Source organism: Diadema setosum, chromosome 20 (assembly GCF_964275005.1).
Source record: "Diadema setosum chromosome 20, eeDiaSeto1, whole genome shotgun sequence".
Taxonomy (NCBI): Eukaryota; Metazoa; Echinodermata; class Echinoidea; order Diadematoida; family Diadematidae; genus Diadema; species Diadema setosum.
Window position 1 is genome coordinate 7,451,734 of NC_092704.1, and position 26,277 is coordinate 7,478,010.

The 26,277-nt window shown below is 38.1% G+C and overlaps 1 protein-coding gene across 1 annotated transcript in view; it reads left to right on the forward strand.

The window, feature by feature from the left end:
* Positions 1–443: 443 nt before the first annotated feature.
* The window catches only part of LOC140243334 (integrin beta-3-like), a 31,964-nt gene continuing 6,130 nt past the window's right edge, over positions 444–26,277 (forward strand). Inside the window, exons 1-15 of the mRNA XM_072323009.1 lie at positions 444–486; positions 1,536–1,623; positions 2,395–2,526; positions 10,706–10,802; positions 11,648–11,741; positions 12,832–13,002; positions 14,017–14,097; positions 14,892–14,987; positions 17,922–18,011; positions 20,218–20,405; positions 20,918–21,002; positions 22,115–22,254; positions 22,922–22,994; positions 23,496–23,577; positions 24,346–24,473. Coding sequence (XP_072179110.1) covers positions 2,415–2,526; positions 10,706–10,802; positions 11,648–11,741; positions 12,832–13,002; positions 14,017–14,097; positions 14,892–14,987; positions 17,922–18,011; positions 20,218–20,405; positions 20,918–21,002; positions 22,115–22,254; positions 22,922–22,994; positions 23,496–23,577; positions 24,346–24,473 — 1,437 coding nt within the window. The 5' untranslated portion in view covers positions 444–486; positions 1,536–1,623; positions 2,395–2,414. The remainder of the gene's footprint in view (positions 487–1,535; positions 1,624–2,394; positions 2,527–10,705; positions 10,803–11,647; positions 11,742–12,831; positions 13,003–14,016; positions 14,098–14,891; positions 14,988–17,921; positions 18,012–20,217; positions 20,406–20,917; positions 21,003–22,114; positions 22,255–22,921; positions 22,995–23,495; positions 23,578–24,345; positions 24,474–26,277) is intronic.

Sequence of the window (26,277 nt, forward strand, 5' to 3'; positions counted from 1 at the left end):
GTAGTTAGGCCTATAAATGTCAAGCTATTCGGTATACCGGATTTTTGGTTGTTGCTGTTGTTGTTGTTGTTGTTTGGTTATTTTTTTTTTTGGGGGGGTGTTTGTTTGTTTGTTTGTTTGTTTGTTTGTTTGTTTATTTGTTTGTTTGTTTGTTTTCAAGAGCAACATCTTCATTCGGAAACTAAATTTATCCGTATTACCTCACTTTTGCATCAGACATGATGGAGTGCACGGTTTTTTTGTTTTTGTTTTATTCATCATGCAAATGAGCAGTTGATAGCTAATATTGCAGGCAATCACCCTGTTATACATTTTAGCTGCAGTGAATGTTTCAAATAGAATGATACCATTATCTGTTGTCGTTTTTTTTTTCAATTGTTATCACAGGGTTTTACCGGAGAGCGTTGTGACACGACCGCCAATCTGCGTGCATCAAACTGCACCGACTTGCAGGACCCTGTGCCGCATGTTATAGACATCATAAAGGTAGGTGGTGCCCTTTTGATTTTAAAGAATAAAAAGAGGCATAGCCCACACTGATCTCAGTATGTAACTATCGATAGTTCGAGATTAGTGATAGCCCGTTACCCCGAGTTCACCCCTGCACATCAGCAGGCGAGATTTCTTTTCCTACATGTGTTTATCATTAAGCTGCTCAAAAACGGGTCTAGCGCAGTCTTATGCTGTGCCATACGAAACCACAAATCGTTTAAGCATTTTCCCACAGCAGTTATTATTCCTCCCTCTCCCCCCTTCCTCCCCCTCTCCCTCTCTCTCTCTCTCTCTCTCTTTCTTTCTCTCTCTCTCTCTCTCTCTCTGCCATTGTGACTGTAAAAATGACACCTACTATTTTAGTATAATTATCTCTTATTAGAGAAAGTTGCATGGACCTGGATAAGTTATGATTAGATCTGCACAAATTTAGAAAGTATATTATACAAGCAAGGGGGAGGGAGTTGTTGATGCGCGGAGACTTGTCTTAAAAAAAAGGATGTTTTATAATTTCTGTTGAGGGTGGTTTCAGATTTCCAACTTTTTGTGAGATTATGAGAAACTTATAAAATGTTAAAGAGCATTTAACTCTAGGAGGAATTCAAACTCCATTTGATAAAACTGGTTTTGAAATCGCTTTCATATCCAGCAACAAAGGGGTCCTCCTCATGAAAGGTGGGCGCCACTCTTTAGTAGGACCATTTTGTTTTACTGTGTATTTGGATATCTTAGCTGTTTCAGAACCGATCTTCATCAAATAAGCTCTAAATACCCCTCAGAGTAGTATGCGCTCCAATATTTCACGGGCGGTTTCTAATTATGTCGCCAAAAAAGTTAAAAATCTGAATCCCCCATCTCAATCAAGATCATACCATTCATCCCTTTGAAACGGCGAGATTGGGGAACAGTCGGTGAGAAACAACATGTTGGCGCGCTCCAAAAGGGCGCTGTTTAAAATGTGATGCTATTGCTTGTAACTGAGCATGCTGCGAATCCTCTTGAATCATGTTTCATTTCTATATATTATTATGACCTGTGTACAGAATGAAAACTTGAGTAATGCTGGGGATGCTGCCCTAGGCCAGGCTGTGCAAGTTCAGCCCCAAGAGGTGTCCCTTAAGCTGAGAAAAGGTACGTGTCTCCCCCCCCCCCCCTCACTCCTCCCCAACCTTTCCGTACCCTCCTTCCCCTCCAACTCTTAATCCCTTCGTATCAACCATACTCTCCATGAAGGAAAACATATCACTCTGGTTTACTTATATAGGAAGAACGTTATGTACAATAACGTTTACAGTTCATTTTCCCGAAGGTTCGTTATATTGAAGGTTTGGAATTCCGAAGGTTCGTTAGTATGCTCTTTTTTTTTCAATTCCGGGTTAACCGACCTTAATTCATTGTTGGATAAACGGACCTTCTGAATTACGAACTTTTTTGTCATTTTCTGACCAACTATACTAGTAACCTTTGGAAAAGCAAACCGTAGTTTCATTTTCGGATTGAAGAACCGTCGAAATAACGAACCTTATTTCATTTTCAGACTATCGAACCTTCCTGAATAGCGAAACTCCGGAATAATGCCACATTTTTGTTCACATTAACGAGCCTTCAGAATATCGAATATCACCCATGATAACCATATCCACCAATCAGTCAGAATTCCCGTTCAATATTGGCCAATAGATATCTTATCTTGTTTACATAAACCAGTGACAATATTATGCAATTGAGACAAAGCAACCCTCTTTCATAATAATTTCATAAGAAGTTTCTCATTAAGTTAAAAAAAAAAAAAAGATCATCATAAAAAAGTTGGAAACCTAACAAAAGCCCCATCTCAACCGAAACTGTACCATCCCTTTAAGGGTTCACTTCATTTCACCTTCTCCTTCTGTTGCTTCACAGGAGAGACTGCTAGGCTAGATATGAAAGTACGCCAGGCCGAAGACTACCCAGTGGATCTCTACTACGTCATGGACCTCAGTCAGTCCATGAAGGAAGATCTGGATACCCTCTTGGGTCTAGCCGACGATCTAGGTGAGTGTATAGCACTCAGTGTTAAACCCCTTCTACCTGTCCGTCCTTGACTTACACCTGTAGGGTTTTTGGGAGGAGGTTTTGATTCGCGTTTAAAGCATGGGATTTCAGTCGCTGTTCAAACTTGGACCCGCTGTAGTGGCTCTTTAGAAAATCAAAATATAATTAAATTAAAGTAAAAAAAAGAAATTGGTCCCTCAATCTTGGCCCCATTTCATGAAAAGTTGGTATGATCGCAACTCTTGCTGGAATGGCAATTGTCACGGTAACGACAAGAATCCAGCTTCCTGATTGGCCGTTGCTGTGGGAAGTTGTCATTCCAACAAGAGTTGCTACAGTTACATCTTTCATGAAATGGGGCCCTGGAGGTCCCTGGTAGCAGCTCTCATGCTCGCAGACAAAGTTTAAGTAATCCTCATTACCTAGTTCTTCCTTCGAAGGGTACTTAAAGCTATCGGTCCGGTGGTAGCTGCTTGCTTCTATAAGCATATCCATGCTTCCCCCGTGGCCACGTGAAACAAAATCATAATTCAGACTTCGAAGTAGTCTAGCGGGCGACGTATTTTTAGCCTAAATCAGTGATTGGCAGTCAATAGAGGGCGCGACGATGTGGAAGTCAAGTTGACTAAAAATACGTCTAGTAAGAAACCTCCGAATAGAGGCGTGGAACCGGGTGTGGCAAGACAGTTGTCAGTCGTCAACTCTCGAAGTTTTATTGACTGAGCATCGGATGTCAATCAAAACACGTCGCAGAGCCCGAAGAAATGCTAGTCTACTCTCCTAGGTATACTACAGATAATCTTTCAATAAAAATACAGTTTGCCTGTCTCTTTCAGCTTACTACAGTATTTTTTCACTCTTCTCCATTCTTTTTGAGGTGTATTACATCTTACCTTACTTCAAATAGAAAAGAATGATGGCAATCAGTGCAACTGACTTCAGTTGTAAATCTATGAGGGTTTTGCACGTGGAAACTACGCCCAAATTACTGCCGAGTGTAAACCTTCAATTATTGGAGTAAAGTCTACTTGATATTTACTTCAATTGTACGTTTCGGAAATGTTTGATATCGACACTCCCCTTTGTATTTTTAACCTTGAGTTACCATATATTTTGTATCAAACTTTGTATGATACGTGTTTAGCATGAATAAAGCTACCGTCAAGACGTCAATCTCTATATCGGAGCACCGTAGTCTTTAAACAGGCATTTTCTGTGGTGTTCACTTGTGATCACACTGTCACGGAAGAACTCGTCCGCGGTAACATGGGCGTCCAAGGGGAAAACAAAGAGGAGCTGTGACACAAAAAGATTCCTGCAAAGCCAAAAGCCCAGGGGAAATATGGTGCATTCTTTGCAATCATGAAATTACGAGATGCCATCTATGTGGTCCTGGCAACAAGTAATGATAAACCGATTCAATCTGATTCACATTTCATTACAAATGCATATGAGGACATCTTTGTGACCATTCTGTTTGCATGTACAATATAGTCCATGGGCCAGGCCAGATAATGGTACCACCTGAGGTGGCAATACCTTTTTGGTGTCATTTTGTTTATCAAGCTATGATAGCATTTCCAAATGAGTAGCTTAGTCATAATAAATGAATTTTAAACCAATTTGGTCTCGTTGTTATATCCCTATACTTCTGAATCGAGACCAACCGCTATACAAAGAAGAGCACTGTCTTCTGTATGTTCACAGGTGTTCTGTTGTAAACGCGGTGCGCTTAGTCTTTATCCAAGGCAGCGAAGGGAATATCCAAGGGTTATGATGTCCACAGCGCTTAGTCTAATATTCAAGACGGCGAAGGGAATATCCAAAGCTTATAATACAACGCATATCCCTTTATCTAAAAACAACAACAACAGAGCAATTCCTCGTGAATTTTATCGTATTTTCCAATTATTTATCATTTTCCGGTGAAAACGCTACAGTGAAAACGCTAATACCACGCCAATGTCGCTTTATTTCCATCCAACAATGAAAGATAATGCAAAACAATGTACCGGTACACTACGATACATTATGATAAATAATGTTGTAAATGAACAGAGTGATTTTTGTTTAAAACTGATGTATTTGTTGAGAGGGTGGTATAAAAACAATATAGATAATCCCTTTTATTAGGAAGTTTACATATGATAACGGTACATTGGTCTAGATAAAGACTAAGCGCACCGCGTGACAGCTGTGGACATCATAACCATTTGGATATTCCCTTCGCTGCCTTGAATAAAGACTAAGCGCACCGCGTTTACAACAGAACACCTGTGGACATACAGAAGGCAGTGCTCTTCTTTGTATAGCGGTTGGTCTCGATTCAGAAGTATAGGGATATAACAACGAGACCAAATTGGTTTAAAATTCATTTATTATGACTAAGCTACTCATTTGGAAATGCTATCATAGCTTGATAAGCACATCTATGTCCGACAAACAAAATGACACCAAAAAGGTCTTGCCACCTCAGGTGGTGTACCAAAAACCCATTTTTCGGGTCTTGGCCCATGAACTAATATGGCTAAATTGAGTATCATCAACAAGCGAACAACTGTGGTAAAATACACGTACAAACACGCACGCACACACACACACCAACACACACAACACACACATACACACACACACACACACACACACACACACACACACACACACACACACACACAAGACGTATTACGCAACTGAGGCACAACACGCAAGAGTTGTGTCCATGTCCAAATCGCTAGAAGTTACACGACGTGGTCGTGTACATGGCTCTGCTAAATATAGTCCATGGGCCAGGCCAGATATTGGTACCATCTGAGGTGGCAAAACCTTTTTGGTGTCATTTTGTTTGTCGGGCATAGATATGCTTATCAAGCTATGATAGCATTTCCAAATGAGTAGCTTAGTCCTAATAAATGAATTTTTAACCCGTTTGGTTTCGCTGTTATATCCCTTTACTTCTGAATCGAAACTAACCGCTATAGAAAAAAGAGCACTGTCTTCTGTATGTCCACAGGTGTTCTGTTGTAAACGCGGTGCGCTTAGTCTTTATTCAAGGCAGCGAAGGGAATATCCAAGGGTTATGATGTCCACAGCGCTTAGTCTTTATTCAAGACGGCGAAGGGAATATCCAAAGCTAATGATACAGTGTATATCCCTTTATCTAAAAAGCAAACAAAAAAAAAAAAAAACAATTCCTAGTGGAAATTTTCAAAGGTCACACTCTACCTGTCTTTGGTCAAAGAGCGTTAAAAATATTTGGCATTGGTCGGGTTGATGGCTGAAATCTATGACTAAGCTGCTACTCTGGAAATGCTATTATACTTTTATAGCAAAATAATATCCCTTAGATATATGCCATTTCAAAATGCACAACTAGAACTTGCCACCTCAGGTGGTACCAGTAACCCATTTTTCGGGTCTTGGCCCATGGACTAATTGTGTGACAATTGTTTCCGTGTCTGTGTGTGTGTGTGTGTGTGTGTGTGTTTGTCTGATTAACAACAATATCAGTTCTGGTAAACACTGCAAAAAAAAAAACAACAACAACAACAAAACAAAACAATGTACCGTCATCATATCTAAAGTTACTAATAAAAGGAATTATCTATACTGTTTTTATACTACCCTCTCAACAAATACATCAGTTTTAAACAAAAATCACTCTGCTCATTTACAATAGTATTTATTATTACGTATTGTAGTGTACCGGTTCATTGTTTGATGGAAATAAAGCTACATTGACGTGGCATTAGTGTTTTCACCTCAGCGTTTTCACCGGAAAATGATGAATAATCAAAAATACGGCAAAATCCACGAGGAATTGCTTTTTTGTTTGTTTTTTAGATAAAGGGATATACACTGTATCATAGGCTTTGGATATTCCCTTCGCCGTCTTGAATAAAGACTAAACGCACCGCGTTTAGCTCTGGACAGCATCACCCTTTGGATATTCCCTTTGCCGCCTTGAATAAATACTAAGCGCACCGCGTTTACAACAGAACACCTGTGGACATACCATGAGCTCCATGGACATACAGAAGACCGTGCTCTTGTTTCTATAGCGGTTAGCCTCGATTCAGAAGTATAGGGATATAAAAACGAGACCAAATTGGTTAAAAATTCATTTATTAGGACTAAGCTACTCATTTGGAAATGCTATCATAGCTTGATAAGCATATCTATGCCCAACAAACAAAATGACACCAAAAAGGTATTGCCACCTGAGATGGTACCAATAACCAATTTTTCGCCTCTTGGCCCATGGACTAATAGTCTTGTGCCATTTTCGCCTGGAACATCTGATTTAGAGGTTAGGCGTGGTTGTTGAAATAGCATTCACTTGATTCGACCTTTCAGAAGAAATGATTATACTCGTATTTTCTGACAAGATTTCAGGAATGATTGATATGTTCCTCCATGTCCTTTCTGGGATTCATCATTCCAAGGATCGTTAATCTGATAATGAAATCAGGTTCGTTATTCCGAAAACGAAATATTCTTCTTTTAGTTACAAAATACGTTGATGTGACAGCAATAATAGAAAGGTTAAATATTATGCAGTAAAAATTGAATGAAAACACGCACACGTATTCATGCCTACACACGTGCACACACACGCATTGACACACACAAGGACAAGTATAATGACAAACATACACAAACTAAAAACGTCAAAAATAAAGCATTCGTGTATGTGCTGATAATCCCCTTTGAAATACGGCCCAAATCATAGATCAGCCCCTTCCAACTCTCATAACTCAAATGCATCAGACAGGCAGTTGTAAACCATGGATGACAGCATGTTTTACAGTAGGGCCTACTAGTAGTCGTTGAAATAATGGTTTAGTTTTCGGCCTATTTGCACACATATAGAACGCAAGGTTTCACTTCATATCCTATTATTCGATATTATTCGATAAGTTATTACTCTATTGAGCCACTTCCATCATGACTGGCGATGTATGTGTCGCTGGACAGAATCTATAGCTTTATAGAGGATCACATTTCCATGTTTCGCCATTCGAACAAAGTCACTTTCTTTGTCAGCTGAATTGGACATTGTGAAAAGTGTCTTTTTTTTCCAGGCAAACGTCTATCAAAGCAATGAAAATTCTGGCTTTCGTGCGCTAGCCACTAACGCAAGTTATTTATACAGATATTTGGTTGAATAGATGCAGAAAATCATGATGGATAAAGCTTGATAAGAAAAGTATTACAGTGTGCTGATAAAAGAGAACAGGGTCTTTCGCGAAGCGTAAAAGCGGTATCGTGTTTGACATCTATGGAGTGAGAATGGTGAATCTCCACATGCAAGCGAAGCTTCTATCTGAAATCGTTCGTCACTGCATTCAGAGCAACAATTTTGAAAATTTCAATTCAGATATCCTCATGCTCACTTGAGGTGCATCCATATTTAAAGAGTATGTTTTACCCATTTACACCTATACTTCCTAGTCATATTTCACACTTTCAACAAAAATATAAAAAAAAAATACTGCTGGCGCTCGCGCATTTCCAAACATTTACCTAATGTCTATACTTTGTGATGCCACGTTGACCTGCTGTACACCTGGGCCCCGTTTTATCAAAAGATAAAATCGATTTTAAATTTCCTTGCCACACAGGCTGCCATAGACTTGCAGTTGAAATCAACTTTAAAATCAATTTTAACTCTTCATAAAACAGGGCCCTGGAAATATAACTTTAACTTTTCAACCAATGTATAACGTCCCTCGAAGCACTTTCTGAGATATGAAAACCAGGAAAATAAGATATAGGAATTACCATGAGCTACCAGCTATATAAGCATGTACAAAAATTATTCGTGGATGTTTGATTTGACAACCGTGAAATTGGATAAAAAATGATCATCACTTGTCTTTTCCGGCGCTTTGGCCATGGTCACATATTGTGCGTGTTATGCTTCAGTTTCGTAAGTAGGTCGTGCTTTTTTTCTCTTCCTTTGCGTGTGTGTGTATGCATAAGCCTCATTGGTTAGCTTAATTTTCTGCATTGGCATGCATTCGGAATGGTGAGAAAGATGTCCTCATTTGCATTTGTAAAGAAATGTGAATCAGACTGAATCGGTTTATCATTACTTGTTGCCAGGATCACATAGATGGCATCTCGTAATTTCATGATTGCAAAGAATGCACCATATTTCACCGGTGCCTTTGGCTTTGCAGGAATCTTTTTGTGTCGCAGCTCCTCTTTGTTTTCCCCTTGGACGCCCATGTTACTGCGGACGGGTTCTTCCGTGACAGTGTGATCACGCGGAACATGACAGAAAATGCCTGTTTAAAGTCTACGGTGCTCCGATATAGAGATTGATGTCTTGACGGCAGCTTTATTGATGTTAAGCAAATATCATGCAAAGTTTAACACAAAATATATAGTAACTCATGGTTAAGAATAATAAAGGGGAGTAATGATATCAAATACATTTCCGAAACGTACAATTAAAGTAAATATCAAATAGTTTTTACTCCAATAATTGAACGTTTGCATTCGGGCGTAGTTTCCAGGTGCAAAACCCTCATAGATTTACAACTGAAGTCAGTTGCACTGATTGTCATCATTCTTTTCTATTTGAAGTAAGGTAAGATGTAATACACCTCAAAAAGAATGGAGAAGAGTGAAAAAATACTGTAGTAAGCTGAAAGAGACAGGCAAACTGTATTTTTATTGAAAGATTATCTGTAGTATACCTAGGAGAGTAGACTAGCATTTCTTCGGGCTCTGCGACGTGTTTTGATTGACATCCGATGCTCAGCCAATAAAACTTCGAGAGTTGGCGACTGACAACTGTCTTGCCACACCCGGTTCCACGCCTCTATTCGGAGGTTTCTTACTAGACGTATTTTTAGTCAACTTGACTTCCACATCGTCGCGCCCTCTATTGACTGCCAATCACTGATTTAGGCTAAAAATACGTCGCCCGCTAGACTAACTTCGAAGCAGTGTATGATCTGCCTCTCTTCCACCTCCCTGGTATGATACACATGAAAGCTGATATCAGACAGGAAAGGGAAGGGGAGAGTTTCCCAAAGGTAAAACGACAGCAGCAACAACAACAACACGGGGGAGGGATGAAAATGAGGTGAAACATTAGAACAATAGCAACGTTTAGCGAGCACTAGAGAACAAACATTGAGTCATCTCATAAGTCATCCTGTAGGTATGTCAAACCAGACGTCGTGCCGATACCCCAATGTCTCTAGAAAATCCCAAGTGGTGGGAACTTTTCCCGTTGAAGTTGCCGCGATGCCAAAGAAAATGTTTATAAAAGGAAGGCATGTCCACGATGACAAGCTAATGTCTTCCCACTTCTAAAGGTTCAGCCCGATTCCTTACGTCAAAACAACCGTTGGACGTAGTTGTACGATACAAATGCAAGTTTATTCCCAGATGGAGCAAAATCACAAAATGGAACCATCAAACATTTACTTGAAACCGCTTTTTAGAATAATTACTCAATTTATTCTCACGAAAGAGTGACATCACATCACAAGGATCTACGTAATATCCCATTAACGCATATATTTTCACTGCAATGCTTATGCGTTTAAGATTGAAGATGAATTTTGTCTATTCTACAAAATCAATGAGCTAGATGCGTCAAAGGTCATGTTCTTATGGCAGATATTCTGATTGTGTGAATTGTGAAGATAAAAATGATGTACCAGTCGACTACGTTAAAGCGATTGCACAATACTGGTTGAGGTTGGGGATTCAGATGATGACTTTTTGCGAGATAATTAGAAACCACTGAATTGAATATTCAAGCGTAGACGATTCTGAGAGCAATTCAAAGTATACGAAAATCGACGAAAATCGGTTTTGAAATGGCTGAGATATCCAAAAACAAAGTAAAGCGAAGTGGGCCTCGTAAAAGATGGATCCCACCCTCCTCTTTGTTTCTTGATATCTCGGCCATTTCAAAATCAATTTTCGTCAAATAAACTTCGATTGCCTCTGAGAATTATGATTATGCTCTTTCATATTTCACAAGAAGCTCCTCATTATATCACACACAATGTTAGAAACATCTCAAACAAAACTGTTTACCATTCCTTTAACAGTGAAATTGTAATGCTCAAGTTTCAAGTTGAACTACCCCTTTAAGCCCCCGTTGAGGCATTAACCTTCTGTCACACTCTTTTGTGTTGCCTTCCTATTACAGTCGATACTCTCCAGGGTTTAACAAGAAACTTGGAACTGGGCTTCGGATCTTTTGTAGACAAAGTTGCGATCCCATTTTCGTCGTTTCTACAGAATGGGTGAGTCCACTCAGTTTCTAAAGTTGCTTGCTCTAGGGCGACAACGTGAAGTCTGAAAGCCTATGTTCTGTCCTTGTATATATTTCACGTTTTCCTTTTCGTAACAGCTTCCCCACCCCCCACCAACCTTTTCTACAAGTATCTAGCTATCTCTGTATTTGTCCATCCGTCTATGTATATTTCTAATCAACTGTCCAATCAACAAATCAACTGTTTACCTGCTTATAGTTTCGTTACACTTTTCTCTTGGTTTTACATGCTGACGACTTAACGCGTGTCACTGCAAAGAAGGCTACGTGATAATGTACAAACGCACAGCATATCATAATTATTGATGGGATGTGATGAGTACCATCGCTTTGACATTCGCATTACAGACATTGGCTGCTCCGTAATATCACAGTTTTCATGCCTGTAAAGATCGCTGGTGACCCTAAGACTGTTCAAGGCATAACTAAATGTATCATTGTTTTTCTATGATATCAACAAAAACGCCATCAGCGCGTTGGGTGGGGGAGGGGGTCATCCTGGATGTACTTATATGTTCTTATAATATACAATTAGGTATTGATATTTTGATTGTTGTTGTTAGGGTGAGCATACATATTTAGATACAGTAAATCGTATGAACGCAGGTGTACACATGCACTCATTCACACACCATTTAGTAGTTTTCTCTATACGTACAAACTACAACAAAATACATATAAATCATATGTGTCACCCTGTTTGCGTGTGTTGTGTATGTATGCATGAAACTGTAAGAAGCATCGTTATACGCGCATGCACACACAATATAATCATTCTACATACATGACATAATTCGGGTTTTTCCCTCCACACAGGGAAGTCAAGATTGGCCCAGAGTGCATCGACTGTGAAGAGCCTTACATCTTTAAAAACGGCCTCCCGCTCACCAACAACACAGATCTCTTCAAGGTAATGTTATACGTCACATTATTTGATTCAAAAAGAGCTGCCAAATTGTAAGTTTTGATCAAAATTTGTGCCTAATCCACAAAAGAAAAATATCAATGTGAAATATTTTTCTTTTCTGATTTGTCTTATTATGTTAAATAGATAAGAAAATCTCTCTATTGTGTTCACCTATTACTATTAGTTTATAGATCGCCGTGGGCCTCTAATAGTAAACGGTGTCAGCACTGATCACCGCTAGATTAAAACAAGGGGAAAGTACTTCCTTACTCGTACCGTAACCTATCAGCCTGCGCATGTTATTACATTCATGGGATCGCTACCAAGGTGATTGTTGTTGAAAGCAAGAAAAGACGAATGCCAAGGTCATTTCCGAGAAGATATTAGTCTCTTTCTTGTTATGAAGCCAACCATGATGATATATATACCCACTGGCAACACCACTGTGTTTCTCTCCATAAGACAGAAAAAGCGTTTATGGGTGTTATTCAAAGCTTCATGTAGGGCCCTAAAACGTTTAACAAGTGACAGGCGCTATACGGGGTTAACATTTTTCATTTTGTAATGTAATAATAATGATAATGGTAATGATGATAATAATAACGATAATAATAATAATAATAATAATAATAATAATAATAATAATAATAATAATAATAATAATAATAATAATAATGATAATAATAATGATAATAATGATAATAATGATAATAATAATAATAATAATAATAACAATGATAATATTAATAATAATATCTTTTTATTATTATTATTATTATTATTGTTATTATTATATTAATAATAATAATGTTGATGATGATTATTGTTACCAGTAGTATTAGTAGCATTATTATCAATATTATTATCATCGTTACTATTATCATTGTTATCATCATCATCATCATCATCATTACTATTATCACTGAATTGAAAATGGTGAACTGAAAATAATGTTATTGTTGTAGCTTGCGATAGCGCTCTTTTCATTACTGAAGGATGGGTTGGAATGGGGACTATCTCAGGTATTTGGTAGAATCGAGCAGAGAACGATGCCATTAATTTTTTAAACTTCTCTTCTTTTTTTTCCCGCCAGACCACCCTGGCAGGTACCGCCTCCTCGACGAGTAAAGACGGCCCGGAAGGAGGCTTCGACGCCCTAATGCAGGCAGCCGTGTGCAAGGAGGCTGTCGGCTGGCGGGACAGCTCGCGCCACATCGTACTCTACGCCTCGGACGCCCTGTACCACACCGCTGGAGACGGGCGGGTATGGCCGAGCTGTAGCCAATTCCCCCAGATTCTTTAATATAGGGGGTATCTCACTGAGCGGCGAATGTTTGCGAACGTAGCAAACTATATTAGCGAATTTTGGGTTTCGTTAGGATTTGTAAACAGTTGCAATCATTATTTGTTAATTGTTGCGATCAAATTCGCATGTAGTTTTGATTGTCTCAAAGAAATTTTGAACATGTTCAAAATTTCTTTGCGACAAGAGAAACTGTTTACGACAATGAAAAGTGTTTGCGAATTACGAATTTGATTACAACTGTTAACGAACCCTCACGTAACCTATCAAATCCCTAGAATTCGCTATACGCTCGCAAAAATTCGCCGCTCAGTGAGATGTCCCCCTTTAGGATGCTCACTGCAAAATTAGATACAGACTGTATATCTTTATATCTTTGCCAACAAAACATAGACGTGAGGAATTATCTATAATGTATTTTTTTTTTCGCGCATTGAGATCCTTGTTACAGACATATACTTCTTCCTGATTGACTCGTTGGTATCTCCTAATTTCGATATTGTGTAAATATCGACATGCGTGGTGTGTCTCACTTTCGTAATTGTCATACTGAAAATGTGAGGTTCTTTTAAAGCACAAACTGCGATCGAATGATTTCCCTTTATAACATTAAAAGCCTGTGGCGTGCAAGTGTGTTATTATATGGGAGAAGTTTGTACTGTATCTCGTCATCACACATAGTTATCATTATTATGTTCATTAAAGATACACAAATTAAATCATTACATCTGGACTTACAGTTTTAAATTCCGAGGACGGTTTCATGTCTGATACCGGATGATTCATTAACTCGTCTCGATTGAAAACATAAAGTCCAAATGCAATGATGTATTATTATTTTTAAGTTGTACCTTTACTGAACGTTACCCGGATGAATGAGAATTTACTTCAAGTGAACATATGAATGCTGTATTTCAAACGTTTAAAAAAAAAAAAAAAACCCTCTTCCCATGTATTTGTTTGTATTTCATGTAGCTTGGTGGGATCGTAACACCCAATGATGGATTATGCCATCTCAACACGGAGACTGGTTACTACGAGTTTGATCAGCAAATGGTAAGACATCCCGTGATTGCAGCTAACAGTTAGAATATATAATTGTACGTACAAATGTATTGCATCATGTATATGCTTATAAGTATAGTGCATGAATATAGAAACATATTAGACCTCTCCCATTAATACTCTCTGTTTCACACACATATGAAGAGTTTGTTTGCAAAAACCGATAAGTCCATATTTGTCAAATGGAGATATTTGCGATTAAAGGTCAAGAAAAATAAAGGGAATAATAAGAAAATTTTTACTTCTTTTGACCATAACTTCAAAAATATACCTTTATATGTAGTGACCAATATATCATTTAAAAGGTATTATTTTGTACTTTATGACAGAGACCGTACTTCAAAATCTTCAAAAATGGACTTATCGGTTTTTGCAAACAAACTCTTCATATATACACACACAACACTAATGCTGTCATGGACTTTCCTCGTTTTCTCTCTCTCTCTCTTATGCTCACACACGCACATTCGTTCACTCCATCTCATTTTCTGCCTTCTACAAAAAAGTATTCTTCCTCACATACTAACAATCTAACAAACCATATATCTATCTATCTATCTATCTATCTATCTATCTATCTGTCTATCTCTGAATCTATCTATCTACCCATCTATCTATCTATCTATCCATCATGTTTATCTATCTATCTATCAATCTATCTATCCATCTACCCATCTATCTATCTATCTGTTTATCTATACTATCTATTAATCTATATATATATATATATATATATATATATATATATATATAAAGATATATTCTATCTCTCTCTCTCTTTCCAGGACTACCCATCCCTTGGACATCTGGCCCAAAAGATTCGAGACCAGAGCATCATTGTTATGTTTATTGTCACAGAAGACGTGGAGGGAGAGTACAGGGTAAGAGTGATATTCTCGATCTCTTTGATTGTCCTTGATGACCTGATAGGTAGTGCAGAGAGCTATTCAATTTCACCTAATGCCCTTGAGTATGGTACAAATGTACTTGAAATCTGGTTTGCATGCATTAATTCATTGTTATGTCCTCGTCTTCGCTCATTCAGGTGTAAACAGTGTGTATGGAATTAATTGATAACGTGAAAAGCGGGTATGTAAAAAACAAATCAAAACATTTAGCGGTTGGATGTTCTGGAATTTTGCTGTAGCAGTCTCCAAGTATAATTCACCCCCTTTTCATGAATGCGAATGGACAAAGCTTGTTAGTTTGCTCAACATCTGTGGCCGGGATATTTCTGATGACGACGTGATTGTAGAATATTATAGCAAAGGAAAAATTCACGGAGCGAGATATTAACCCTAACTAGGCCGGGCTATTTAGGTAGATCATAGAGCCGGGGGGGGGGGGGGGCCTCCCAGGCCACCCCCCCCCCTCCAGATCTCGGCCGTCGACTACGCGATCGCGACGAAAATTGGCACACACATTGCCTATGATGTAATCTAAAGTAGTATGAAGTTAGATTTTTGAAAAATTGTCAGTTATGCTAAATTATGCTAATTCATGCATAATGATGCATGAAATCAGACAATTTGGTATAAATCACTAAATAAAGCCCGAAATGGGCACATTTTTTTGTAATATTCTTTTTAGTGTCCTAAGCAAATATAAGAGAAAAAAATTGAGCCATCCAAAAAAAAAAATTTCTTAAGTATTTTATTGTTTTTTGAATTTCTTATTAATTTCTTTGTTTTTTCGACTTTATGTTTTTCATTGTTTTTTCGATGAAACTTGTCCGCGATATTGTTCTGAACGAGAAAATATGTTATTAGTTGATTTTAATCAATAAACCCCAAAATAATCATGGTTTTATGAAATTTGACTGTAAGCACAGTTTCCATTGAAATTGTACACGAATTCACGTTTTTGAGCAATTTTTGGTCTGACATGCATGTACATATTTATGCAGAACTTCGGAACCGCGCGCCCGGGCATCGCAAATTTGGTGTCAAAAGATGCGGGAGACTCGACAGAAAAAAGTCATGAAACGTCGCAGCAATAGCTTTTCACGTTAGCGATACATCGCGCGGGACGTCGAGGGGGGGGGGGCCTCGGAGGCCCCCCCCCCTGCCTAGTTAGGGTTAAATAATTTGATATATCTAAGGATCACTTGAATGATATACTACTTTGAACGAACTGAAGTGTCTTTCAGTTTCACATAGAGACCCGATAGGTCAGTTTCGGAATACATTCAAGTTTTGTGCCCAACTTCAAAACTAAGGTTTTCTTTAGCAATCTGAGAACTTGTCCAGCCTCGTATTACATGCATGCAGCTAATAGTATTGTTAAGTGGATGCCACTCGGTGGTCGTGAACCTAAGATTCATAAAACAAATGAAGGCATCTTTTGGCTACAGAGTATGTGACAAAACTCTCTCCTTTGTAAGTACATTTTGGTAGACATTTGATAATGGATGGTATATGGAGACAATATATACACAAACCCTGGTCATCCGTCACTTATCCGCCATAAAACCCGACAACCGCGGAGAACCGCCAGAAAAATTAAACATGTTTAATTTTTCGTGGCGGTCTTGGCGGTTTGAAATGGACCGTGTTCAAAACGCCGTCCACCGTGTAAAGAACGGCTCCTCCTTTTTTTTTGCACCACAAGATACGTGATAATACCGTGTCAACACCGCCATAACTTTTCATGCAAAAACAAATGTTGAACTTAAAAGAGAATTAATGCCTCCGGCGACACTTCTTGGCGGAGCAATAAAAAAAAAATGGGGTAAAAAGCAAAGATGAACCCATAATACTAGATCGGGTAAATATTGTATTGAATACTAAAGTTTCATTACTTGTTTATTTCAACACATAGAGTAAAACAGAAAATTTGATATTCAAAAATTTAGTAGGTATGTTGAATAGTACTGTACATCAGTTACTTTAAAAGGCGTGTGCATAGTTTTGTTAAAGCTTGATAGCTTAAAAGAATGATGGCCAGCTACGTGAACCTGTAAGTTATACACAGAAGACTTATGTTGGGTTCTGCTTTCGTGATTATGTATGCCTTTTTGTAAGAGTACATGTTGAAACAGACATGTTGAAAGTTAAGAGAGTAGAGGGAAAAGCGATGTTGAAACACCATTATTATGTTACGTGAACCTGTAAATAAACAGGAAACTATGTAGATATACTATATTCTTCTTTGACAGGTATGTCTTTTTATTGACTGTTGTTCGAGATATGTGAAAACTTAATCAAGAAAGGAGAAAAAAAAAGAGATGTTGAAACAAGCAAGTACTTCTACATCACTTGATATATGTAAACCTGCAAATGAACAGGAAATTTGTAAACTATGTTGGATTCTGCTTTGACATGTATGTCTTTTTAATAACAGATATTTTAAAAGTTAAAAGAGAGAGAAAAAAGCATGTTGAAACTTGAAGACATTGCTTTTTGCATCACTTTGGATATGTCAATCTGTAAATACACAGGGTGTTACAACGTTTCGGAATTTCTTTTGAAATTCTCTTTTTGTACCTAACAAAGAACAACCTTGTTGTAACCCATTGAAGACGAGTGAGAGGGCTCTGATTGCATCCAACTACAAGGGCATGGTATGGACTTCTCCACCTTTCGGGGAGATCCGTGTTACTACCGCGCCAATCCGCGTTAGCGCCGTGTTCAAAACGTGTTGAGAACGTAGTCACATCGCAAAGTGCTTTCCGCCATCGTTGGGACACGGTTCACGGCGGTTTGAGAACCGCCATGAACCGCCATCTAAACCGACGATGTGTGATCGCCCCTTAAGTGTCGATATGTTCCTCAAAATCTCCTTTTTTCGTTTCTTTGTTTGCTTCCTTTCTTCAGAGTCTTCTGCCGCATATTCAGGGGTCCCAGATCGGTCAACTAGCTGCAGACTCCAGCAACATCCTCTTTTGGATTGAGCGTCTGTACAATGTGAGTGGACAGAACTTCAACCTGGGGCCCGTTTCATAAAACTTGTCATCAGTGGCAAGTTGTCATAGATGTGACAAGCTACTGAAATCCTTGCATCTGATTGGCTGAGAGAAAATTTGTCATAGAAATGTGGCAGTTGTCACTGATGACAAGTTTTATGAAACGGGCCCCTGGTCACGCATCTCTGGCACTATTTACAAATATATTAGCAGTTTTGTAGAATATCTGAGGCAACAGTTTTCTCTTTTTTTTTCTGTGCGTTGTCCGTCATGCAGTAATTGTACGCTTGAAAAGAATGTTTTGTTTTTTTTTCATCTTTTACTTTAAAATCAAAGGCCGGGTCTTCACAAAGGGATGGTATAGTTTCGGTTGCAATGGAGTTTCAGGTTTCCGATGTTTTTGATGTGTTTGTTTGTTTGTTTGTTTGTTTGTTTTTCAGATAATGAGAAACCTCTTACGAAACATTACAAAACATATAATTCCAAGAGGAACAGTTCTGAATAAAAGTGGTTTTGTAATCGCTGTGAAATTGAAAACGAAGCGATCCTAATAAAGGATGGGACCCATCTTTAATTAGGATCGCTTTGTTTAACTTTGTTTTTGGACATCTTCGGCCATTTCAAGTCCGATTTCAATCAAGTAAAAAATTTTCCCCAAATGATAGAATTTATTGATTTCTCGAAGCAACATAATTATACAGAGGATGGATAAAATACATAAATATTACTTCAACACAATATAAAGCCATTTCTTTGGTACAAACAATTTAAACATTATCTGTGTGTTATCATATTTTTTTTTTCAAATATTCAAGTAACTGCTTACTAGCAAAGATACAATAAAGGGTCGTGCATGCAAGGGTACGCAATAATGGAGACAAATAGCTGTACCCATCCAAAAATGGTTTGGCAGAGACCCCACGAAAGCAGCTGATTATGACCAGCTCGCCTCCGTAGTGCAGATAAGAGTATTAGTAACAAGTAAACATTGAATTCCTGATAGTATTGTATTTTCTTTAACATTTGATAAAGTGCTTTCTAAGTATCTCGCAAAAAGTCAAAAGTTGAATCCTCATCTCAACCAATACTTTACCATCCCTGCAGCCAAGGGCGGTGGGAATCATCCTTTTGGGGGCAGAGGACACAAACTTATTCAAATTGTACAGATGGGCCTCATTGGTCTCTGAGGAAAGACATCAAGGCCTGCAGCAAGGTGCACTGCAAAAAGATCGGTGTTAGATTTTACACCTTGGGTGTTGAATCTAACACCGATCAAGTGTCAATAGAGGACCACACCGACAGGTGTAGAAAGCCTGTTGTGATGGTGTTGAAAAGTGTTTACATTGCATTTTGTGGTGTTGATTTGTCGCTGTAGCTGGAGATCACCCCGATAGTTTTAACACTGTATACGCTGGTATTAATTCAACAATGACAATACATGGTGTTGATTTGATATTGCTGGTGTTGATGTCAGTGGTATAATACTCACCTAGTGTCAGTAGGAGACCACACCAACAGGTGTTACTGTGGTGTAGATGTGTTCACAACCAACAAGTACTTTATCGGAAGGTTCTTGTTTGTCTTGTTGAAGTTCAAAATCAACAAGAAGAACAGTAACTAATTACCTATATTGAAAAAAAAAAAGTTTCATATTTTGAAGTGACACCCGGAGGTGTTAATTCAACACCACAAATGAGCACCGGAAATTTAGCACCAGCTCGGTGTTTCATATTCAACGCGCGACTTTTTGCAGTGTGTTATTTTCATACATGGTTTTCTTCAGATCCAGTATACTAGTTGCAGTGATGACTCGTTTTGGCACCCAAGGGGTAACTCAAATCAAAACTCAAAACATTGGACTTATCACTTTATCTTCCTCCTTTACACAATAGAATGACCCGCTTTAGCTCCTACAGGGGTAGTAATACAATGTTGGGTCTGCCACAATCCTTGGGCTTATTGTTTCCGTCTAAAAATGAGTAGAGAACACACAATCAAATCTTGTAGGTAGATTTTGCAGTAGTATAATATGTAAGGCATCAAAAGTTGTTTAAACGTAACAGGCAGTCTCTATTAAGGGAGCACCAGTATGTTAAAGTCTGAAAGGGAAGTAAAGTAAGTAAAATTTAAGTTTCGATAGAGGTAGCAGCCCACATCATGCCGTGTGTGAAATATGTTCTCGACTGTACCGATTTCTCTCTTCTCAGAGAATTACATCCGTCGTAGAGCTCAACGTCGACGTCGGCGACGAACTGCTGCTCGAGTTCACCTCACACTGCCTGAACGGGGTGTCGACACCGAACTCGATGTCATGCGATGGCTTGACCATCGGCGACACCGTGTCTTTCTCGATCGACGTGACAGCCGAGAGTTGCGTACCAGGCGGCACGACGAGGTAATTGTAATGCTAATCCAACTGGAAAGTGTTCGAGGACTACTCATTTTGATCACTTCCCCCAACTGTTGATCACCCACGGTTACAAAATGTTCACCAACCCTATAACCGTTCAAGGTCCAAAGTATTGCCAACATTCGTATTAACTTTTGCGGTGTTATAGAACTCAGAAGCTGCTTTGTTCTGTTTGACTATGCATTCTGGCCATTCTTTCGGGAATGAGATAAGCGAAAGCGTGAAAGGGGGTTCTTACCACCCCGTGGTAACAATCCACCCATCTATTCTATCAAAACACCCATCAATAAATTGTTCATTTCAGTTTGTAAGGTAGACTATTGTTACCAAAATTGACTGAGACTTAGAGGGAAAACGTTGCAATTCAACTTTAATCCTGTGCACGATTCTGTTCCGACTCGACGGGTTTGCTTATTGGTTTAGGCTTCGTGTATTTTTTTTTTTGGCACTTATTTATCTTTTTCACTTATTTATTTCTTTTTTCTTCCCTCTCGTAGCTTTACCGTGAGTCCGGTTGGTTTCAGCGAGGCGATGACGGTCAATGTCGAAATCGACTGCGACTGCGACTGCGAGCTTGGAGGGGTGAGTAATCGACACTCCGCCCGGGGGGTATCTCGGCATTATCCGTCTCAGTTAACCGCTCTTCTGACCAACATCTTAGAATGCCATTGGCTGTGCATAGAAATAGATTGTTAATTAATAACTTTTTTATACTTTCCAGAATACATTCAAGTATAATAATGCACATTTCGTACTACTTATCAGGACATTTATTTGGTACATGTCCATGGTTGTATTTCTTTGTTGCAACCTGCTGTTCATCACGGCATTGAAGGGTAATTATAGTCATCCAGAGCTCATATATGGCGTTCGTGACATGAATGCGACATTAGAATGACATGAGAAGAAATGACAATTGTTCGTAATTTATTTTCATTTTGCCACAATCTGGTGCTTCACTTTTCACCTTGATACAAACAGACAAACAAACAAACAAACAAACAAACAAACATATACACACACAGAAACAAAAATGTTCTAATCCAATCATATTATGTAGACGATCAAGTATTATTGCCTCTTTCAATTAATATTGCCAAATATTAATACCCCAAATATAGTACCCCCAAAGCGCCAGCAGCAGAATAAATGAACAGACAAACGTTTTCTTCTGCTTTCACTGAGATTAAACAATATGCGATCTAATTCTAACTCTTATCTGCTTCTCAATGTGTTTATTTCTGTGTTCGTCGGCTCATTCGTTTTTCAAACTGCTGTACACTCTGCGTTTTCATGTTTTGTTTTTTTTTCACAAAGAAAATTTATTCATGTAAACATTCAGGTACAAAATAAAATAATGTCACATGCACTACATAAAGACAAATGATCGAAATTTGACAGGTAACTGCGAAACAGTTAAACAGTGTAGATACGATTCCAATTAATATAAGATACAAAACCTTTGGTTTTCTCAGACATATATTCGTCTACTTTCTTTGTTTGCGTTTTCATAATGTTATTATGGTGTTGATTAAGTTGGTAAAGTTCTGAAATGTTAATTAGTTAGCCCATTGTTTTTCTTTACCGGTATTTGCCCGTTGTTGAGAGAGATACATTCCGAATGCTGTATTTTCTCACTTGTAGACAATGCTTTCAACACTCACTAAAATTTCCATGTATTCGTTTCTTTCAAGATCCTGAATAGTCCCGAGTGTAATAGAAACGGGACATTCGCCTGTGGCCAATGCGCCTGCAACCCGGGCCGCTACGGTGATCTCTGCCAGTGCAGCGGGGAGACAGCCACGGTTGGGGACGATAGAGCCGCCTGCATGGCGTAAGTATCATTTTGTATGCTCCTGTTTTCTTGGCCAATCTTCTTCGTTAACCACAAAAGAGCCGGCAATCTTGCTTAGTCAATTAAGTGTCTTCCCTAGAAACTAGAGGTTCCTTGCTTGCTCGAGTTCCTTCTGAACCAGGTTTCAGAGCCATGTCGAGAACTAGGAACAGGGAAATGTAACGAAATGGCTCATATCAGAATATTTGCGCCATAAGATAAGACACTGAAAGTTAGTATGTTATAATATCTGGCAATTTACTGCTTGTGGCGATATGACTTTACATTTAACGATAAGTTTTTGCAACTTAACACGAGTAATTTCTGTGTCTTGCTTTTATCATCATCATAATTTGTTATCATTTGCAGAGGTGGTGATAGATTCGGTAGTGGTAGTAGTAGTAGTAGTAGTAGTAGTAGTAGTAGTAGTAGTAGTGGTAGTAGTGGTAGTAATAGTAGTAGTAGTAGTAGTAGTAGTAGTAGTAGTAGTAGTAGTAGTAGTAGTAGTATAGTAGTAGTAGTAGTAGTAGTAGTAGTTGTTGTTGTTGTAGTACCAGTTAGTAGTACTAGTGGTAATAGTAGTAGCAGCAGCAGCATCAGTACTAGTGGTAATAGTAGTTTTGTTATAAAACTGTTGATGTATTCGTTTGACTTATTTGTGTTGCAGACCAGCGTCCAACCTGATCTGCTCCGGACGCGGGGAATGTGTCTGCGGCGAGTGTGTCTGCGATAAGCAATCGGTAAGTTGGTCAGCTGTTTATCGTGTTACTGTCCCCGTTCATTATACCCACGCAATAATCAGTGTTAACAAAGTGGTCAGTAAAGGATATTTCTGTTGTTGTGGTTGTTGTTGTGATTTTTTAAATTGTTGTTGCTAGTGTTGCTGTTGATGGTGCTATCGAAGTTGCAGTTACTTGTTGCCAGGGTTGCTTTTATTTGTTTTGTTGTTTTGATTCTTTATTTCTTAGTAGTATAAATGATATTGAATGATACATGTCAGAAAGTAATTGAAACTCGAGCTGAGTGACAGTGACAGTATAAGTAGGGATGAATATATTTTTCTTATACTCGCTCTTCTATATGAGATAAATGGGTAGATCAAAGGATCAAAAGCGAACATATAAATGCACGCAAGAGGAATAAATTCTTGGGCACCGAGCGTCTATTTCTTTTCAAGCTTCTATTTACTAATTTCTCTCGCTCTCTCTCTCTCTCTCTTCTCTCTCTCTACCTAATAACAGGACCCCACCCACGTGGTGTCAGGAAAGTACTGCCAGTGCGACAACTTCAACTGCCCCCTCTACGACGGACAGTTGTGTGGCGGTAAGAGATTCTGGTAGAGAGATAAAGACGTGATTATCATCTGTGAGATGCAAATTGAAATAAAGACTGAACAGTGAAAGGGTTATTAAGAGAAAGAGAAAAGGTGAAATTGTGGAAACGTTTTACGTTATACGTGCTTCCAGAAAAAAAAAAAATCGGATCGGATACAATTGCCTAGGTGTAAATATTCGTATGCAGGTGTATGAAATAAGGATAGTATTAAAGAGAATTCCATAAAACTTCTTTGTTTCTTTTCAAAGAAAAACACACATTCCTTGGACTTGTTACTGACATATTTTTAGAATATTTTTATTCCCCATGTCCCTGAAAGAATTGCTGTTGGCTTCACAATGCATCAGGAACGTAGCATAGAAGGTGACATCTGGCTCTATTTTTTCCGGAATTTTGCCCGGGCTATCTTTGCAGGGTGCTATATAACTTTTTTTTTAACACTTGCCTAGTTGGGCAAGCAAATCTTCAAATTGTTGGATAACACTTGCCCGAACACAAATTTGACTTGCCCCAAAAAGTAAGTACAAAAATATAAGAAAAATGATGTAGAAAATCACTTGTAAGTCGAACACTTCACTAAACACAATTACTTTTTAGTACAAACTTCTGTGGATTTTTTTTTTCTTTATGGGTAATGTGTCTCCATCAATTCTTAAGATTATTGCAGATATCAGCCGGTGTTTTGAGTGTTTGACCACTAATTCACCAGAATATACTTAAAAAGCAGAGTTTACTTAACTTTCCCTATGTAATCAGGCCCTTCGCGAGGACGATGTGAGTGCGACATGGCGACCCAACAGAGCAAGTGTGTGTGCACGTCCAGCTACACAGGCGACTCGTGCAACTGTCTCAGGTCACAAGAGCCATGCAGAGCACCAAACGGGGTAAGGTCATAATCATCACACATGGCATTGTGTTTCGGTGCTTGCCTTATACAGTGCACGCCCATTATAACGAACACGGTTATAACGAAATAAAAATGCAGGCCGTAACATTATCCTCCCTATGTTTTTTTTTTGTTTGTTTTGTTTGTTTGTTTGTTTGTTTGTTTTGTTTGTTTTTTTGTTTACTTTTGCGGTTATGACAAAATTTCGATATAACAAAAGAAAACTGCCGGGATCAAGGACTTCGTTTTAACGGGAGTCCACTGTAGGTTTATTTAAAAAGAAAAAAAAACGGATATTAGTACAATGTACTTCTTCGATCCGATTGGCTGATTTGCTGTGTAAGAGTATGATTTCATCGACTACTTTTACTATAAGTTTCCAACTCTGCAAACTGCATCTGCATTATTCCATGTCACAGCATTACGTGTGTCTCCGGTTAAAATTTAGCCAAGCTCAATAAAGTTGTGCAGAGGAACCATTCTTCAGGTGAATTTGTGCGTGATCATGAGTTGGCAATTCCTTAGATGGATGGATGGATAAATAGATCACGATGAATTGATGGATATATATATATATATATATATATATATATATATATATATATATATATATATATATCTATAGCGAAAACTTTGAGCAAAGAAATTTATTTATTATTTGTTAGCTATTTATTATTTGTTTCTGGTCAGTTTTCTGTTCCTTGTTTCAAAAAAAAAAATATAAATATGATAAATAACAAAACTGGAACAAAGTTCATGCTGTATCACCAACGGTTTATTTCTGCACACAAATTTTCGAGCGTCTCGCCGCCCTTTCTCAAGTGTTGATAAAGAAAGGGCGGCGAGACGCTCGAAAATTTGTGTGCAGAAATAAACCGTTGGTGATACAGTATAAACTTTGTTCCATTTTTGTTATTTATCTTTTTATCTTGCCAACACGTGGACAACCTAATCAATATAAATATGATGGATATATATACGATGAATTGATGGATATATATATATTAGATGGATATATGGAAAGAAACAAAGATAGACAGATAGATAGATAGATAGATAGATAGATAGGTGGTACGTAGAGAGATAGATAGATAGATCAAAGAATAATTCAGTTGATCAGTCCATTTTATAGTATACCTAAAACCTTTTGTTTATGATAGCATGATTGCTCGCACTATACGTTATGAAAATTTCCCCAATATTTCTCCAGTGAATCTTCAACTATTTTTTTAAATCAAAATAATAATGTAATTCATTCAGCATTTCCCTAGCATGGAGTAATGCAAGAATGTATGAATTGATGCGAAATTATTTCCAAAAGAATAATACCGTATCTCAAATCGCCTTGTTGACCTGACATTCTCTCCCTTAAAGGGATGATATAGTATTGGTTGAGATGAGGATTCAGCTTTTAACTTCTAGGCGAGACACTCAGAAACCACTTTCTGAAATGTTAAAGAGCATACAATTATTCTAAGTGGAATCGAAGGTTTATTTGATGAAATCGGTTTGGAAATTGCTGGGATATCCAAAAACAAAACATTAAAGACAATGCGATCCTAAAAAAAAATTGGGTCCCGCCTTAGAATCACTTTGTTTTGGAAAACCATTTCCAAACCAGTTTTTATCAAATAAACTTTTAATATTTTTCTTAAAATTACATGCTTTTTCATAGTAATTTTCATAAAAGGTTCTCGTTATCTACGAAAAAAGGAAAAAAAAATCATAAAAAAACGTTCAAAACCTGAAGTCCCATCTCACCGAAACTAAACTATCCCTTTAACAATATTGTTCTCCTCTCT